Source organism: Elgaria multicarinata, chromosome 8 (assembly GCF_023053635.1).
Source record: "Elgaria multicarinata webbii isolate HBS135686 ecotype San Diego chromosome 8, rElgMul1.1.pri, whole genome shotgun sequence".
Lineage (NCBI taxonomy): Eukaryota > Metazoa > Chordata > Lepidosauria > Squamata > Anguidae > Elgaria > Elgaria multicarinata.
The window spans coordinates 3,229,170-3,248,838 of record NC_086178.1 but is presented as its reverse complement, the minus strand read 5'-3'; the positions used below and the strand labels follow the sequence as shown (position 1 = coordinate 3,248,838).

Genomic DNA, 19,669 nt, shown 5'->3' with positions numbered 1-19,669 from the left:
AGGGCTCCTGCAACTTTAACTGTTGTGATGAAGAGGGAATTTCACCAGGTGCTTCGTGTCTACAAATGACACCTGCTAAAATTCCCTTTTCTATGCCACTGTTAAAGATGCAGGAGCCCAGTCCTCCTTTCCATAGGGTCACCCTACACAGGAAGGGGCAGTGGGCATCTGCCCAGTAGACCGGGTTTGGACCCCCAGGCCTGTAGTTCCACACCTACAGCTGGAACGGAACTTGAGTTTCCACCAAGAGGCAGGGAGGGACGTAACGTTGATGCACGGAGCTGTGACTATTAAAGACTTGTGCATGTTCAGGCTACTTCTTCCTTGCATTCTCCTCCCCGGCCGTTTCTCTGCCAGTCATGGCAAAAATGCCTGGGAATCCCAGCTGGGGAAAAGCAGCTGGGGGAGGAGAATGGAAGATAGGAACGCCAGCCAGGGTGAGGGTCAAGCACTCCGTTTCCATCTGCTACTTCGCCACTCCAAGCTACGGCCTCCCCAGACCACCTGGTCTCAAATGGACCTCTGGTTCGGCCCAGAGGGAGCATGCTGGCGAACGATACTGGAGTAGATGGATCATAAGGTGGAGGCTCTAGAGCCCTTCTGACATATGCTTTTTTCATGCTCATGTTCTTGTCTTTTGCGCTTTCCAGAACCATCTGGTTGATCCAGCCGGGCTCCTCTCGGGTCCTTCTGCTGTTCTCCTTTGAGACCCAGAGCAAAAATGGCCCTGTCCTCACACCTCTCTTTGCCCCCCACTCCAGGCCGCTGTGCGCGTTGCGGGGAGAATGTCGTGGGGGAAGGAACCGGGTGCACAGCGATGGACCAGGTGTTCCATGTGGAGTGTTTCACCTGCATGATCTGCAGCAGCAAACTCCGGGGCCAGCCCTTCTACGCGGTGGAGAAGAAGGCCTACTGCGAGCCCTGCTACATCGTAAGTAGCCCAGCTCCTCTTCCGCTTCCAGGGACTGGGAAGGTCTGACCCAGCAGGAGCCCAGGCCCACGCCCTGCATCGCCGACCCCAGAGCCTTGTCTGACACTTGCTCAAATCCCTGTTTCTGAGCTAGCCCAATTCAGAACAGCACAACTCAGGGCCACTTAGTGTGGCAGCAAGATTCAGGGTGGTAGCCACTGGCGGGGAAGACTTGAGAAGGGGGCTGGCTCGTCCTTCTCCAAGGGGGCTAGCTCAGCCTTCTAGGATGCTGGGAGTTGTAGTCCGTCACATCTGGAAGGCACCAGGCTGGGGACCTCTAGGCTAGCTAAAGTGATGGCATGGGACAGGGACCTTCAATTGCTACTGGCCATGATAAGTAAATGGCACTTCAAGTTGATACGTCGGAAACCCCTGGATGCCAGTTGTTGGGCAGCAACGGGGGAGAGCAGGAATCATAGAATCACAAAAGAGTAGAGGTGGAAGGGACCTCTAAGGCCATCGAGTCCAACCCCCTGCTCAATGCAGGAATCCATCTTAAAGCATCCCTGACAGGTGGTTGTCCAGCTGCCTCTTGAAGCCCTCTAGTGTGGGAGAGCCCACAACCTCCCTAGGTCACTGGTTCCGTTGTCATACTGCTCTAACAGTCAGGGCATTTTTCCTGATGTCCAGCTGGAATCTGGCTTCCTTTAACTTGAGCCCGTTATTCCGTGTCCTGCACTCTGGGAGGATCAAGAAGAGATCTTGGCCCTCCTCTGTGAGACACCCTTTCTAGTATTCAGAGTGTACAGAGGAGGGCAACCAGGATGATCAGGGGTCTGGAAACAAAGCCCTATGAAGAGAGACTGAAAGAACTGGGCCTGTTTAGCCTAGAGAAGAGAAGAGAAGGCTGAGGTGAGACATGAGAGCACTCTTCAAATACTTAAAAGGTCGTCAGAAAGTCCCAGGTTGAAACCCAATGAGAAGAATCTCAGGCTGGTGGGACTGAGAAGGCTTTGGTGATCTGGTGGGCTCACATGATTCCAGGTAGCGGATGGGCTCTGGGGCTGATTTCTGCAGCGTCTCATCATTGGTCCATCTAGCCCAGTAGGGTCAGGCGGAGAAGAATCATTTCCCATCATCTGTTTTCAGTGCCGCATTTCAAGCTTGAAACAGATAATAAAATTAGGGTGCCTCTCAGTATATCCAGGATCCCTCTTTAATCATCATCGTCATCATCAAGTACCTACATCAAGTACCCTACCACATCATGGAGTACCTACACCCGGCCCCCAGCCCTACCATATCTACAACTGGGTGTCATAGAATCATAGAATCATAGAATCGCAGAGTTGGAAGGGGCCTACAAGGCCATCGAGTCCAACCCCATGCTCAATGCAGGAATCCACCCTACAGCATCCCGGACAGATGGTTGTCCAGTATAAGAGTAGCCAGAGCACAATTTCCAGGTGGACAAACATTGGGCCCATCACTCCTCATTTTAGAAATTGGGCCACTGGCCCAGTAGAGCCTGTAAAGGGCTCTACTTTCAACAGGAAAATCTTTCAAACTGGGTTTTAGCTCATTTTCCCCAACAGCACCAGCGCCGAACCTGACGTAGTTTGGAGGCACATCTGCATTAGGCAGCACAATAACGGCTTGAGATTATTTAATCTCATTACGTACGCACTTCATTAGCCTGAGTGAATCGCTGGCAAAGGTTCAGTAAACTCCCTCTGTTCGGAGATAAAAGGATGAGCAAGAAAATGCAGAAGGATTCTTGTCCTCTTGTCCTCTTCCAAATTTATCATCGGATCTTTGTTACGGCACAAAAGAATGGTAATTGGCTGGCGGCAGGAGCTGATACTCGGCAGGGCTTTGTGAAGCAAGACGAAGCGGAGGGCATCTATGGTTCATTTCGCTTCTTCCGACTCTCTTCGGTCAAGAGCAGCAAAAGGGGTCGTGTAAGCAACCACCAAGGCTTTTTAACGACTTTGGACCTCGGAGGCTCAGTGAAACGTAACAATTAAACGTTCAAAATAAAAATAAACAGAAACTACGATGGGCCTGTTCAGACAACACACCAAGCCATGGTTAGGCCAGTAACCCTTTTGCAGCAAATGGTTAAGGAGCGTGGTTAAACCGTGGTTCTGTAGCCACCATGGTTAGGAATGGTTCACAGGCCACGTGAAGCCATAATGTTTAGCACAAAATGCTTAATCAAAAGTTGCTAGAAAATAACGCTAGTATATTTATTTTATTTTATTTTATTTATTACATTTTTATACCGCCCCATAGCCGAAGCTCTCTGGGCGGTTCACAAAAATTAAAACCACAGTAAAACACCCAACAGGTTAAAAGCACAATTACAAAATACAGTATAAAAAGCACAACCAGGATAAAACCACGCAGCAAAATTGATATAAGATTAAAATACAGAGTTAGAACAGTAGAATTTAAATTTAAGTTAAAATTGAGTGTTAAAATACTGAGAGAATAAAAAGGTCTTCAGCTGGCGACGAAAGGACTACAGTGAAGGCGCCAGGCGGACCCCTCTGGGGAGCTCATTCCACAACTGGGGTGCCACAGCGGAGAAAGCCCTGCTCCTAGTAGTCACCTGCCTCACTTCCTTTGGCAGGGGCTCACGGAGAAGGACCCCTGTAGATGATCTTAAGGTCTGGGCAGGTACATATGGGAGGAGGCGTTCCTTCAAATAACCTGGCCCCAAACCGTTTAGGGCTTTAAATGTCAATACCAGCACTTTGAATCGGGCGCAGACCTGGACTGGCAGACCTGGAAAAGGACTAGCGTAATGTGCTCTCGCCAGCCAGTCCCTGTTAGTAAACAGGCTGCCCTGTTTTGTACCAGCTGAAGCTTCCGGACCGTTTTCAAAGGCAGCCCCACGTATAACACATTGCAGTAATCCAAACGAGAGGTTATCAGAGCCGGAGCTCTCTGGGCAGTTCACAAAAATTAAAAACATTCAAAGTATAAAACAACAGTATAAAACCATAATGTAAAATACAATATAAAAGCTCAACCCGATCAAAACAGCAGCAATGCAAAATTACAGATTTAAAACACCAAGTTAAAATTTATTGATAGACTTAAAATGCTGGGGAAATAAAAAGGTCTTCAACTGGCGTCTAAAAGCATATAATGTAGGTGCCAAGCGAACCTCCTTAGGGAGCTCATTCCACAGCCGGGGGGCCACAGCAGAGAAGGCCCTCCTCCTGGTAGCCGCCTGCCTCACTTCCTTTGGCAGGGGCTCACGGAGAAGGAACCCTGAGGATGACCTTAGGGTCTGCGCAGGTACATATGGGAGGAGGCGTTCCTTCAGATAGCCTGGCCCCAAGCCGTTTAGGGCTTTTAATGTTAATACCAGCACTTTGAATCGGGCCCGGACCTGGACTGGCAGCCAATGAAGCTGGAAAAGGACTGGCGTGATGTGGTCTCGTCGGCCAGTCCCTGTTATTAACCGTGCTGCCCTGTTTTGTATCAGCTGAAGTTTCCGGACCTTTTTCAAAGGCAGCCCCACGTATAATGCATTGCAGTAATCCAAACGAGAGGTTATCAGAGCATGGATCACTGTAGCTAGGCTATCTCTGTCCAGATAAGGGCGCAGTTGGTCTATCAGCCTAAGCTGATAAAAGGTGCTCTTTGCCACTGAGTTCACCTGTGCCTCAAGTGACAGTTCTGGATCCAAGAGCACCTCCTAACTACATCATCATCATCATCATCATCATCATTATTATTATTATTATTATTATTATTATTATTATTATTATTATCATATTTATACTGCCCAACAGCCTAAGTTCTCTGGGCAGTTTACAACTAAAACCATAAAATCCAGTTTAAAACTTTAAAATCACATAAAACCAGAATAAGTTACAGTCCAGGAAAGGCTTGTTCTAAAAATTTGTTTTTAGGAGGCGTTTAAAAGTTATTACATTTTCCACCTCCCGAACCACACAAGGGAGGGTTTTCCAGAGGGTGGGTGCCGCTACAGAGAAGGCCCCGCCATCAAGGGTCTACATGGCGACATTCTCTTCGTGTCGGGATGACGAGCCATTTAATACACACACACAATGTTTTATACATCTCTGAGCTCTTTTCAGCCTCTGCTGCCTTGCAGTGTGTGTGTGTGTGTGTGTGTGTGTGTGTGTGTGTGTGTGTGTGCGCTGCTCCATGATTGTATGCCGAGCTTAGAAAAATACGCAAAATGTTAGGTCCCAGTAACAGTTACGTGAATCGTGGCAGGCCTTTTTGTGTACTTTTCCGCAGGGGAAAAATATCCAATTTCCCCAGTGAGTGAATGACCCATTGACAGACACCTGACAATCCACAGAACGCAGGCAAAATTTATTAAACATAATCCGTTCATCCCTATGAATTGCATCATCCTATTTAAATAATTGTACTCAAAGTCATTTTTACACCAGGGAAAGCTGCTTCTGGTGAAGGCAGTCAGGAGCGGAGTAGTGATGGAATCATAGAATAGTAGAGTTGGAAGGGTCCTAAAAGGCCATCGAGTCCAACCCCCTGCTCCATGCAACTTCACCCTTTTCCCACCTGCCATTTCCCAGCCCCAGATTGCCCCCCCCCCCCAGTGACTTCCCACCCACCCCCATGTGGTTTGCAGGGCTCACCTTTCCTCCTGATGCTTGTCTCCTCGGATCACCCCTAGGAGAAGGAGTTTTCCTGTTCTACATGGACCTGTTAGGCCACCATCACACACGTTCATACGTAGCGTGTAGTTTGGGTTTCTCCTTCCCTCTTCTCTCTCTGCCTCGGCTCCATCCCTCTCCCCCCAGCCCCATTGGCAGCATGGGAATAATAGTGCACACCTACTTTTCAGCATTATAGTGAGGACAACAGTAACAGCGTAAGTAAAGTGCTTTGAATACTCCAAAGTTATATTTTGTTGTTGTTTATTCGTTCAGTCGCTTCCGACTCTTCGTGACTTCATGGACCAGCCCACGCCAGAGCTTTCTGTCAGCTGTCGCCACCCCCAACTCCCCCAAGGTCGAGTCTGTCACCTCCAGAATGTCATCCCTCCATCTTGACCTTGGTCGGCCCCTCTTCCTTTTGCCTTCCACTTTCCCTAGCATCAGCCTCTTCTCCAGGGTGTCCTGTCTTCTCATTATGTGGCCAAACTACTTCAGTTTTGCCTTTAATACCATTCCCTCTAGTGAGCAGTCTGGCTTTATTTCCTGGAGTATGGACTGGTTTGATCTTCTTGCAGTCCAAGGCACTCTCAGAATTTTCCTCCAACACCACAGTTCAAAAGCATCTATCTTTATAAAGTTATATATATAAAGTTATATATATATAAGTGCTAAACCACAGCAGCTAGAAAGCTTGTGCCAAATTCATGTGCTCTTAAGATACAGACCAATGTCTATTCCCTTTCTGAAAGAAATAAGAATATGGCCATACTACGTATTTGTATACCACCTTCTCTCCCAGGTAGTCCCGAGTTCTAGCACTGTGCCCAGCTGAAGGGAACAGAGACGGGACCATGGGACTTTCCCCCATGATATTCCCCAGTGCTTTGGGATGGAACAAATTGCCTCTGCCCCCTAAGCAGGCTGCTGTCTGGAAGGGGAGTCCCTGGGCATGCCTAGACTTCCCGGCTTTCCGGGAGGGAGTGGGGAGGATCTCATGATATGGTGATTGCGGGATCCTCCCCCTCTGTCTACATGCGGCGCGCAACGTCCCGGGAGGACGGAGGACGTCGCGCCCGCCATTTTGTTTTTTGTTTTTATCGCAAATGAGCGTAGGAGCCCTCCTGCGCAAAGGTGTGGTTGTGGTTGTTTTTCAAAAAATCCAGTTGTCCCCACCCCACCCTCAATGGGCACGGAGCCTCCGCACTCCGTGCCCAGTTCCAGGCTCCCAGCGGATACAAACCGGAATGGATGGCCACACGTCCCACGGTCTCGGGATCATCCTGAGACGGCAGGAAAAAACAGGATTAAAGGGTAGGGCGATATCCCGGGGAAAGAGAGGGACCATCCCTCCCTGCTCCCGGGATCCCCTGTGCTTCATGTGGACGCACAGGGATGATCCTGGGGCAATCCCCAGGATATTGCCCCGTCTAGACATGCCCCCTGTTAGAAATACAAACCATGCGGGTGGGCGTGTTCATGTCTATGGGAAGGCAGAGCAGGCACAAGTTTGCTGGTGATGACAAAGGAAATCTCGTACAAACAGAAACCAAGGGCAGACGATGAGTAGACACGGGCCAATGCTGACATCAGAAACCGCTGATGGGTAGGAGCACAACCAACCAGGGAACAGAAGTCTGTGTCCCTCTGTTATATTTCATTCCCCATTAGGGTTAGATCCCTGGAGAAGCTGACATGCGCTTTGACGTGCTGACATGCGCTTTGCGTGTCGGTGTCCCATCGTTCAGTCTCTCGTGTCTCCAGTGATGAAGGACCTCAGGTAGCCAGAGGGGAATTGGGGAAACTTTAGATGGCCGTTTGTTTGTTTCATGTTTATACTGCTGAACGGCCTAGGCTCTCTGGGCAGTTTACAACTAAAACTACGATGCGAAGACCCAATTTAAAACTTTAAAATAACTTCCAGTAGGCAATTCAGGGCTAGATAGACCAGGGGTCTGACAGCTTTATATAGTCAAAGCACCTGCTTTGTATGCAGAAGGTGCCAGGTCCAGCCTTGGGCATCTCCCCTTAAAAAAGAGTCTAAGGCAGCAGGCGGGAGGCAAAACCTCTCTGCCTGGGTTCCTGAAGACCTGTTCCAGTTGGTTCATAGAATCACAGAATCATAGAATGGCAGAGTTGGAAGGGGCCTACAAGGCCATCAGGTCCAACCCCCTGCTCAATGCAGGGATCCACCCTAAAGCATCCCTGACAGAGGGTTGTCCAGCTGCCTCTTGAAGGCCTCTAGTGTGGGAGAGCCCACCACCTCCTTAGGTCACTGGTTCCATTGTCGTACTGCTCAGTTACGGTTCAGTAGGGAAAGCCCTGCTCTTTATCACCCAGTCTCAGAAGTCACCCCAAATGAGATTTTATAGGATGCCACATGCACATGGCAGGCCCCGCTGCTTCATTATGTGGAGGGGAGTGAGTTTTGTCTATAAAAATAGGTGTATAAGCCCACGGGGGTGGGGAGGGATGTGTGAGGCTCACAATATCCATGGTGTCGGTTAACCCTCGGTCGCCGTGACAGGGCTCGGAGCATTCCCTGAACCCTAGACGTTGACCTGCTGCTGCTGCCTTTGCTCTCTCCAAAGATCTGCGTCGATGCGGTGGAGGAGTGAATCAGTCCAGGAGAGAAAGGAAAGGTTAGGTGCAATCTCCTTGCATGCGCTATTATGGAAGATTGACGAGTGCGATGTTTGGCCAGTGCCAGCTGTCAGCTTTCCAGCGTCGGTACTTATCAGAAGGACAGAGCCCAAGGACGGATTGCTCTGGCGAGGGACGCGGCGTTTGCTAGGCCAGTGCTGCGCTTGCACAGGTCCTGGTGACAAGGGTCCAAACCGCCGCTGTTTTCCTTCGGCGGTGACGTCTCCCTTTCCCTAGGACCTGGCGTCTCCCCACCCCAACACTAGCATAGTAATGCAGTGAAGCTTCACGATCCACGTGGCCACGGAAATAAGTCAGGAACGCAGAAAGTTGAATCAGACCCTTGGTCCATATGCCCTAGTATTGTCAACACTGACTGGAAGCAGCTCTCCAGGGTGTCAGACAGGAGACCTTCCTCGTCTTCCTGCAGATATTCGGGATCGAACCCGGGACCTTCTGCATGAAGGGATTTTCTGCATGAACCCGGGACCTTCTGCATGACCTTCTGCATGATAGCACTCAGGAAGTTTTTCCTGATGTCCAGCTGGAATCTGTCTTCCTTTAACTTGAGCCCGTTATTCCGTGTCCTGCACTCTGGGAGGATCGAGAAGAGATCCTGGCCCTCCTCTGTGTGGCAACCTTTCAAGTATTTGAAGAGCGCTATCATGTCTCCCCTCCTCTTCTCCAGGCTAAACCTGCCCAGTTCTTTCAGTCTCTCTTCATAGGGCTTTGTTTCCAGACCCCTGATCATCCTGGCTGCCCTCCTCTGAAGACGCTCCAGCTTGTCTGCGTCCTTCTTGAATTGTGGAGCCCAGAACTGGGCGCAATACTCTAGATGTGGCCTAACCAGGGCCGAATAGAGAGGAACCAGGACCTCACGCGATTTGGAAGCTCTACTTCTATTAATGCAGCCCAAAATAGCATTGGCCTTTCTTGCAGCCACATCACACTGTTGGCTCATATTGGGTCAAGCAAAGACATGTCATGTGTACGAGGAGATATTCTCTGCCCTCTCTTCAAACAGTCCCCCAAATGCATCCTGGATTTGGAGGGTGAGTGCTCTTTGCGATGCTTTTTTGGACCAAGGCTTACATCTTTTATATGTCGCTTTAAATTTGCGGAGCGCTTCACAATTGCTACTGTTTTCCCCCAAGCGATAACTCAGTGAGTTGTCATTTCGCTGATAGGGCTGCAAACTTTTCTTTCCTGATGAAAGCTCTGTATATTTAACAGCAAGCTGAGAAGCAGCCGCACTGACCCCCACCCCACCCACCCACCCCACAATCATGCCTCCCCTCTAGTCCAGAAAACACGGCACTCGTGGCTTACCCATTTACAGTTGGGAAACTGAGGCAGGGAGATAATGAAGCAGCCAAGACCACACAATTACCGGGGCGAAGGTGGGATTTGAAGTTAGTGATCAGCAAGCTCCCTCCAGCTCAGATTGGATTGGCTCAGAATAAGCCATTTCCCAAATTGTCTTGGGTGAAGCACTGTTTATTTCTAAGCTGTTCCAAATTGATTTCTCCATCCATTTCCCAGGCACCCAACCCCTATTACAAAGGCGAAAATTGCAAGTCCCCAAGTGTTGTATCCCCTAGCCTGGAAAGGCTTGGCAACATCTCTAATTGTATGGTATTAACGTTTTGGTGCTAATTTCTTAGTTTGTGAACCAGCTGGTGGTGAGGTCTCAACCCGAGGAGGCAGGACAAAAATGCCTTACCCTGCAGTGCTGTACGCACTTACTTGGGAGTAAGACATAGTGCACTCAGTAGAACTTACTTCTGAGTAATCAGACATAGGATTGCACTGGATAATAATAAATACTAATAATAATAATAATAATAATAATAATAATAATAATAATAATTTTTTGAATGCTAGTCTCCCGGTGCCGAAATCTGCCATTGTTATTCTCTTGGTGTCAAATGGGGCGCAGAAGAACCTCTGGATGGATTGGGGAGAAAGAAACCAGATGTTGCTGACTCTCTACTGCAAAAGAATAGCTATTTAAATGTGATATATATATATATATATATATATATATATATATATATATATATATTTCATATGCTATTTTTCCCATAAAAGAGATTATGGGGGGATATAGCAACGAAGGAAGAATGTAAATCAGATGCAAAAGTATACACGCACACACACACACACACACACACACACATACACTTTAAAATCTTTTATTTTTGTTTTTATCACAAACCAAATTGGAGAGTAATTTACGGAAAGTGGTTGTCGGTGCGACGCTTCTCTGCGCTCGGCAATTTGAATTTTAACTGCTCAGTGGGATCATTAAGACTATTATGTTTGTTTCCCAAAGAGTCTGAAGAATTCTGAGTGACTACTTGAAAAACAAGAAATATGAAATTCATTAAAATGCTGCACACTCTCAAAGCCAAGGCACATCTGAGGCCTCCTGGATCTTCTCCGGGGGTCACCTTGCTCAAGCCGTCGGGAAAGAGGTGCCACCAAGGTGGTTATGATGGATTTGGGGGGGTGCGGGGTCAGGCCTGGTGTTGCCATAGAGGTAACTCAGGCGGCGGCCTAGAGCGCCAAGCAAACGAGGGTGCCGAACAGAGTACCCGGAAGCTGCTCTCCCAAAGCCGCCGCCCCAGCTGCTGCCCAACCCCAGTGTCCTGGCTCCTTCAAAGCCAGGATGCTGGGGTTGGAGGCAGAGGCTTCAGTACAGCACGCCAGGAAGCCACTTCCAGGTGCTCCGCTTCAAAGCCTCCGCTCCCCAACCCCAGCATCCTGCCTTCAAAGCCAGGAGCGGGTGTGGAGGGAGCGGAGCGGAGGCTCCAGTAAGGCGCGCTGGGAGCGGGAGGGAGCGGGCGGTGAGTGGGCGAGCGAGGGGGGAGCCGGAGCGGTGAGTGAGCGAGCGAGCGGGGGCGGCGGGCAAGCGAGGGGGGAGCCGGAGTGGTGAGCGAGCGGGCGGGCGGGGGCGTCGAGCGGGGCGAGTGAGGGGGGAGCCGGAACGGTAAGCGTGTGAGCGGGCGGGGGCAGCGGGCAGGGGTGGTGAGCGAGCGGGCAGGCAGGTGAACGAGGTGGGCGGTGAGTGAGCGAGCAGGGGGGCGGGGCGGAGGCTTCAGAACGCGCCTGCCTAGGGCGCAATATAGTCTGGCACCGGCCCTGTGCTGAGTGTTCTGTTCCACAGATGTCAAGAAGGAATAGTAATGTCAGGCTCTAGGAGTCAGTGGGCAGGCAGGCGCTTGAGCCCTAGAATAGGGATGGGTGTGGGTGAAAGGAACAGAGGAGATGGAGGAAGGTGCAGGTTCGAAACCCGGACAGGGGTGACCATCCAAGGTAGCCGTCATGGAATGAAAACAGAGCCTTGGGCACGTTCCTGCTGATGGTGCCCTGACTGAGGAGCACCTTCCGAAGCACATGCTTTATAGGGCCTGGTGGGCTGCGATTGGCTTTTCAGGGTCAGCTGACAGGGTTCTCCGCAGGCTGGTACTGCAGTCTAGATGGCGCTCTTGAAGGACAAAACCAAATTCGCTAAGCTTGTAATGGAAATAGAGTACTGGTTACACAGGAGGTAACAGGTCGGAGCTAGGCTGCAGCGACCCCCAGAAATATTCCGGTGTGGGCAGGGCCCAAGGCAAAGGAGGCGGGGCCCAAACACCAAACACGCCCACCTATTTACCTGAAAGCTCTCGCGGCCTTTGGAGAGCCACTCCAACCTTTTCGAATGGAAACCAAACGGTGTGAAAGCTGGAAAACCACACAACAGTTGGCGGTTACGGGCAAAGGTGCGGCCTGGAAAAGCAGGTGTGGGCATTTTGGGAAACGCGGTGGCTGGATTGGGACCCCAGGAGGTCTGGGCTCGGACTGCAAGTCTGGGGTTTCCCAGCTGTACTGCACAGCTTCTAGAGCACTGTTTACAGATGTGGTAGTAATAGTTATGGATGGGCAAACAAGCCATTTTTGTGATCGACACGGTTCTCTGGAGATCACTTTGCCTTTTCCCCATGTAAGATTGCGCTCTTTACTTGCTTTGATCAAAGAGGAGAAAGGCACATTTCAAATGGGAGAAATGTGCTTTCTTTTTTTTAAAAAAAGAGAGCGTGCTCAAATCTTCATTCCCCCCCCCATAAATTGTGAAAATGTGCAATTTTTTTTGCAAAAATGCGCATATTTTAAAGCGTGCGTTTTTCTAACGTGAACGCAAGTTCAGGGATTTGCAAACGTTTTCGGAGAACGCTGCTCCTGTCCGCGTTTGTGTCCAGGGTTGCGAATGGCACATCTTCGCAGGATTTGTGGACGTCAATAAAAGGCCCGTCCGTCCTTCGCAGCAGCAGGGGGCGTCACCAGGTTGGTGACCCCCAGCTTTGGAAACCTGCAGGCATCTGTGTCAAAGGGAAGGAGAAATTTGTGGGGAAAGCTTCTTTGCGATGCTTCTCCTCGGAAAAGGCAACCGAGATCTGCCTTTGCGAAGCGTGCAGCCTCAAATGAAGGCAAACCGTGCGGCTGCAGCCCCTTCTTAGGACAGCAGTTCGTATTGGCACAGACCAGTCGTGCACGTTGGTCTGGAATTTATTTATTTTATTATTTATTTATTTATTTATTTATTACATTTCTATACCGCCCAATAGCCGGAGCTCTCTGGGCAGTTCACAAAAATTAAAAACATTCAAAGTATAAAACAACAGTATAAAACCATAATGTAAAATACAATATAAAAGCTCAACCAGATCAAAACAGCAGCAATGCAAAATTACAGATTTAAAACACCAAGTTAAAATTTATTGATAGACTTAAAATGCTGGGGAAATAAAAAGGTCTTCAACTGGCGTCTAAAAGCATATAATGTAGGTGCCAAGCGAACCTCCTTAGGGAGCTCATTCCACAGCCGGGGGGCCACAGCAGAGGAGGCCCTCCTCCTGGTAGCCACCTGCCTCACTTCCTTTGGCAGGGGCTCGCAGAGAAGGACCCCTGAGGATGACCTGCTCTGATAACCTCTCGCTTGGATTACTGCAATGCGTTATACGTGGGGCTGCCTTTGAAAACGGACCGGAAGCTTCAGCTGGTACAAAACAGGGCAGCCCGTTTACTAACAGGGACTGGCCGGCAAGATCACATTACGCCAGTCCTTTTACAACTTCATTGGCTGCCAGTCCAGGTCCAGGCCCGATTCAGAGTGCTGGTATTGACATTTAAAGCCCTAAACGGTTTGGGGCCAGGTTATTTGAAGGAACGCCTCCTCCCATATGTACCTACCCGGACCTTAAGATCATCTACAGGGGCCCTTCTCCGTGAGCCCCTGCCAAAGGAAGTGAGGCAGGTGGCTACTAGGAGGAGGGCTTTCTCCGCTGTGGCACCCCGGTTGTGGAATGAGCTCCCCAGAGAGGTCCGCCTGGTGCCCACACTGTACTGCTTTCGTTGCCAGCTGAAGATATTTTAATTTGCTTAGTATTTTAACACTTAATTTTAACTTAAATTTAAAGTTTACTGTTTCAACTCTGTATTTTAATCTTATATCAATTTTGCTGTGTGGTTTTATCCTGGTTGTGCTTTTTATACTGTATTTTGTAATTGTGCTTTTAACATGTTGGTTGTTCTATTATGGTTTTAATTTTTTTGATCCGCCCAGAGAGCTTCGGCTATTGGGCGGTATAAAAATGTAATAAACAAATAAATTTAAAAAAAAGGGGCAGAGTGAGAAAGGCAGGCGGAGGAAGCTTTTGAAGGCAGCCGCAAGGAGGTGGATTTGGGTTCAGGGTGCGAAGAAAAGAGCTGCATCACAGGGCTCAAAAGCCGTTTGCCGGGCAAAGCATCACAGTCACCTTGACTGCAGAATCTCAAGGCTAGAAAGAATCACACACACCCTCCCCCTGAAGACTAGGTGGAGGGTAATGAGATGCAACTGTTCACAAACAGAGTTCCATGCGGCTTGGATGGGCTGCTCGAGGTGCCTGCCAAATCAAGCCATTTGGAGAGAACGGAAAGACGCCGCGTCCCTTTGCTCTGCTACTGATTTTAATACCCATCGGTGCGTGACTTGCACAAGCTGCGCAAGCCATCGCTGAAGACGACGGCGGGTTAGGAGGAGGCGACAGGACAGGACAGGGGCTGGAGGATGGGTCTTTTCAATGGCTCTTAGCCGTGGCCGCTGAATGGAACCTCCCTGCTTGGAAGCAGTTTATCTCTGAGTGCTAGACTGGCAAGAGGGGAGGGTCCCGGCTTGTGGGACTTCCTGGGAGCATCCTGGTGACTGCTGATGGCAACATGATGCCAGGGAGCCAGCGCGGTGTAGTGGTTAGAGTGCTGGACTGGGGACTCAGGAGATCCAGGTTAAAGTCCTCACTCGACCATGAAGCTCCCAGGGTGACTTCGGGCCTGTCACTAGCTGTTAGTCTAACCTACCTCACAGGGTTGTTGTGAAGATAAAATGGAGAAGAGGAGGACTGTGCAAGCCGCCTTGGGTTCCTCGTAAGAGGGGGAAAAGTGAGATATGCATAGAATCATAGAATAGCAGAGTTGGAAAGGGTCTACAAGGCCATCGAGTCCAACCCCCTGCTCCATGCAGGAATCCACCCAAAAGCATCCCTGACGTTTGGGCTGCATTAATAGAAGTATAGCTTCCAAATCACGTGAGGTGATTTGTCTGCATCCTTCTTGAATTGTGGTGCCCATATTCCGTCCCTGCATGCTCCCGTTTCATGGTAGGGCCGGCCCTGCCACCATTTGTCTACTCAAAATCACCCACCTCAAACAGCTTTTCTCTCCAAAGGGGAAAAGGTTCAGGGTCTCCATCTCCCCTCTCCCCCAATGCTCACCAGATGGGAAGGGTCCCTTTTGAGTGAAAAGACAGCTGAAAAGAAAACAGTTTAAAATTTATTTATTTATTTACTTATTACATTTTTTTTTCCGCCCAATAGCCGAAGCTCTCTGGGCGATTCACAAAAATTAAAATCATAATAAATCAACCAACAGGCCCCCGTCACCCACCCAGCCCACCATCAGACCACTCTTCCACTCACAGTCATGAACTCCCACAGCTGCTTTTCAGGGGGCGGGGGGAAGCCAGGAGACTTCATCACTTGTCACTCATGTAACATCTAGTTTGACGATTCATATTTTTGCGGAAGTGGATCCAGAGAACTCTTTAGGGAGGAGGGTCCAGATCTTTGAGGCAGGCCGGCCGGCCACGGTTTTCCTTCTTTTTTTCCTTAATTGCCTTGTTGTTTGCTTGTATATTATTCATTTTTAATCTCATTAAGTGTTCCTAGGTTGGGAGAAGGCATTGGGACATGCAAGCGTTTCTTATTGTTTGTGTATTCTCTTGCAAAAAAAAAAAAATCAATAAAAATTTAAACCATGAAAGAATTGATAGCCATTTTGAATACTGAAAGGAGCCGTAGATGTCTGAAATAATGAGCGGCTTTCTCTTATGATTGCAGGTATCCTTTGCCATAAAGAATTCCTCTCTGCTTTAAATTACAAAACATCCAGATTAGATGTATCACCTGTGACATATTGCATTATCTCTCTCTCTCTCTCCTTCTAAACTGGCAATCAGATTATAACTTTATGATACTATTACTTCTTTCTTCTAAAAGATGCTCAGACCTTCCCTCTCTGCCACTTAGATTTCAGAAAAACTTTTATGGAGCCCTTACAGCTGTTAATAAAAATAATAAAAAAAGCCTTTAATTCATTCTGAACATTTTACAGCCGCTTCAAATAAAAGTTTAATCAGATGGAATTATTGCCCTTCTAATATTCTCTTAACCTTTGCGTTTCACATCCACACCTTATCGCTTAAAATTTTAAGTCCCTCTTTGATAGACTACTTTTTCCATCTGACCCTGACAGGAGATTTCGGCACCTGGCATGACCTGCCGCATCCACAGGTCATGAGAAACATTTTTTAAAAGAAACCTGTAAACCCGGGCTGCCTTTTCATTCTAGCCATGCTTCCTGTATGCCCTGTTAATTATTTTAATGGTGACACGCCGCTTTAAGAGACACCTTTATTAATCCCACTAAATCTTACTTTTTATTGTTGTTTAAACGCTTTTTCTATCCGTTATGTAGATGTGTTTAAAGCCTGCTGTCTTCTGAAATAGATGGGCTGCGTAACTCCATATAAAGTGTCCTGACACTTTTGATTTTGCAGTCTTCATGGGCGGAGGGAGTCGAGGCAGGCGGGGGGGGGGACGTTCTGTTCTTTCTCAGTGTCCTCTTGCCAGCAGACTAATCGAGGCAGGGGAACCTGGAACAAACTCCCTGCGGAGATGAAAATCCTTCCCCGTGGCTGCTAATGATATGTTAAATTATGGTAACACAAAAGCATTTTGCGCTCTTCATTTGCTTTCGGGCTGTACATTATGTTCGCTTCGGGCGTTCGGCTCCTCAGACTCGCCTTCGTCTCGCCTTCACCGTACATTTTTTAATGATTCCGTACCGTGCTGTTGCTGCAAAGTCGCAAGCCTCCTCCTACGGGACCTATGCGGCACCTGGGCTTTTACGAACACACACAACAAATAATAAAAAAAATTCGTTTGTTGTTGACATAGCAAAGCTCTCAGATGTGTTGGGCTGCATTCCCATCATCCACACTCAGCATGGCCAATGGCTAATGCTGTGTGATGGGAATTGCAGTCCCAACATATCAGGACAGTACAAGGTTGGGGAAGGCTGCTGCAAGTTGAACCCTAAAAATAAAAGGCCTTCCCCCTAATCCAAGACTTGCAGGGGCTGGCTGAAATGAGTGGCTAGCACTCTGCGTGTGCTCCGAGCCTTGTTCTCCTTCATTGATTCTTGATCATCTTCCAGAACTGGGCTTTGTATTTGAGAATGAACCTATGAACACATGGCTGCAAGAAATGCCAATGCTATTTTGGGCTGCATTAATAGAAGTATAGCTTCCAAATCATGTGAGGTACTGGTTCCTCTCTATTTGGCCCTGGTTAGGCCTCATCTAGAGTATTGCGTCCAGTTCTGGGCTCCACAATTCAAGAAGGACGCAGACAAGCTGGAGCGTGTTCAGAGGAGGGCAACCAGGATGATCAGGGGTCTGGAAACAAAGCCCTATGAAGAGAGACTGAAAGAACTGGGCATGTTTAGCTTGGAGAAGAGAAGATGGAGGGGAGACATGAGAGCACTCTTCAAATACTTAAAAGGTTGTCACACAGAGGAGGGCCAGGATCTCTTCTCGATCCTCCCAGAGTGCAGGACATGGAATAACAGGCTCAAGTTACAGGAAGCCAGATTCCGGCTGGACATCAGGAAAAACGTCCTGACTGTTAGAGCAGTACGACAATGGAATCAGTTACCTAGGGAGGTTGTGGGCTCTCCCACACTAGAGGCCTTCAAGAGGCAGCTGGACAACCATCTGTCAGGGATGCTTTAGGGTGGATTCCTGCATTGAGCAGGGGGTTGGCCTTGTAGTCCCCTTCCAACTCTGCTATTCTATGATTCTATGATATGAAGCTGTGTCATTCTGAGATGGACCATGGGTCCACCTAGTTGGCTTTCCAGGGTCACAGGCAGATTCTCTTCCAGACCTGCTCTCAGATCCTTGAACTGCATCTGACGGGATCTAAACCTGGGGACCTTCTGGATGCTCCATGTGTTCTTTCACAGCTGATCTATGGTCACTCGAGGCTAAGCTCCAGTGAGGCTCCCCTCTTCAAATCAAAACTTGGCTCGATCCCTAGAATTCATTGGGTTGAACTGCAAATCTACCAAAGTCTTGCTCAGATTGTGCATTCAACGGATACATTTATAGGAAGGGTGGAAGGTTCCGCTTCCCAGCTCCCAACTGAATACTTTAATGGAGGGGTTTGCCTACGTATCCGGGTACCCTGCCACCCACTGTGTTCCTGCCCACACTGACCAATCCCTCCCCACATACAGTTGTATGATTGGGGGATCTATCCAGGGATTCAACTCAATGCATGTAGGGCAGGGATTGTGATCCTCTGGGCCACGGGCTTGAATACAACCTGTGGGGGTTTCCCAACCAACCCTCCAGCTTCATTCCCAAGCCCCACCCACTCTTCTAGCTGGGAAAAGCTCTTATCTCCGATCAACAGTGATTGGAGATAAGAGCTTTCCTCTGCAGAGAAGAGTGGGCATGGTCTAGGGAATAAGCTGCTGGGTGAGTCAGTCCTGGGGGGCAACAGGTTGGGCAAGGCAGCTCTAAGCTTACTGTAATGCTTTTAGAGAGAAAATGGTCATGAGATCCTAAATGAACTGCTTGGGTATATTTCTTATTCAGTCCTGCTTACATCTGAGGTTTGTCCTGCAGAGGATGTCCTGCTTACTTGTGAGTAGATGCATTGCCCACACTTACTTCTGAGTAGACATGCAGCAGCTTTGTCCTGCATACTTCTGACTAGGCTTAAAATCTATAATAATAACAATAATAACACACTAGTCCCCCCTTGCTTCATTTGGACAGGCCCACTTTGCCATTGGTCATGCCTGTGGATGGTCATGCACCCCAAAACCTTTCCCAGATGGGGATTTGGCCCTAGGGCTAAAAATATTCCCTACCCCTGACGTAGGGTGGTGCGTGTTCCGAGGAGGGCAACCAGGATGATCAGGGGTCTGGAAACAAAGCCCAATGAGGTGAGACTGAAAGAACTGGGCATGTTTTAGCCTGGAGAAGAGAAGATTGAGGGGAGACAGGAGAGCACTCTTCAAATACTTCAAAGGTTGTCACACAGAGGAGGGCCAGGATCGCTTCTTGATCCTCCCAGAGTGCAGGACACAGAATAACGGGCTCAAGTTACAGGAAGCCGGATTCCGGCTGGACAAACTTCCTGACTGTTAGAGCAGTAGGACAATGGAACCAGTTACCTAGGGAGGGTGTGGGCTCTCCCACACTAGAGGCCTTCAAGAGGCAGCTGGACAACCATCTGTCAGGGATGCTTTAGGGTGGATTCCTGCATTGAGCAGGGGGTTGGACTCGATGGCCTTGTAGGCCCCTTCCAACTCCGCTATTCTATGATTCTCTGGGAGAAAAGATAATGGGATGGAGGTCTGTGAGCAGACCCTGGAGCCCTGGCACAGCAAAGGGAACCTGAAGCCATAATTGCTACATAAAATCCTTAGATGGGTGTTCTTTGAAGAAGGTAATTTTCTGTTCTATTAATGCCTCTGTAATTCTCACATTTTTAGAAGTGACAATAATCAAGGTACAAGTGCTAAAAAAGCACTCAAATCAATCTGAGCTTGAATTTCCAAAACCAATCAAGACGATGGGGAAAGCTGTAATGGGGTTTTTTCCTCTCTCCCTCGGTGGCTGTGTTGACTACTACGTCTGCCCCCTTCCTTTCCTTTCCTTTTTAAAAACCGTACTTTCAAAATTAGTATAAACAGATTGCAACCGTGTGCTCCTTCTCCGGTGGGACAGATAAATATATTCGCCCTGCTAAGGAGCGATTATTAAATAATTCACCAGGCACCGCAAACCCCGGAG

The 19,669-nt window shown here is 48.7% G+C and overlaps 1 protein-coding gene across 3 annotated transcripts in view; it reads left to right on the top strand.

Moving 5' to 3' along the window:
- The window catches only part of LPP (LIM domain containing preferred translocation partner in lipoma), a 378,416-nt gene that overhangs the window by 331,980 nt on the left and 26,767 nt on the right, over positions 1-19,669 (top strand). For all 3 annotated transcript variants that reach the window (XM_063131781.1, XM_063131780.1, XM_063131782.1), the window contains one exon: positions 762-931. In XM_063131781.1, the coding sequence (XP_062987851.1) occupies positions 762-931 (170 nt within the window). The remainder of the gene's footprint in view (positions 1-761; positions 932-19,669) is intronic.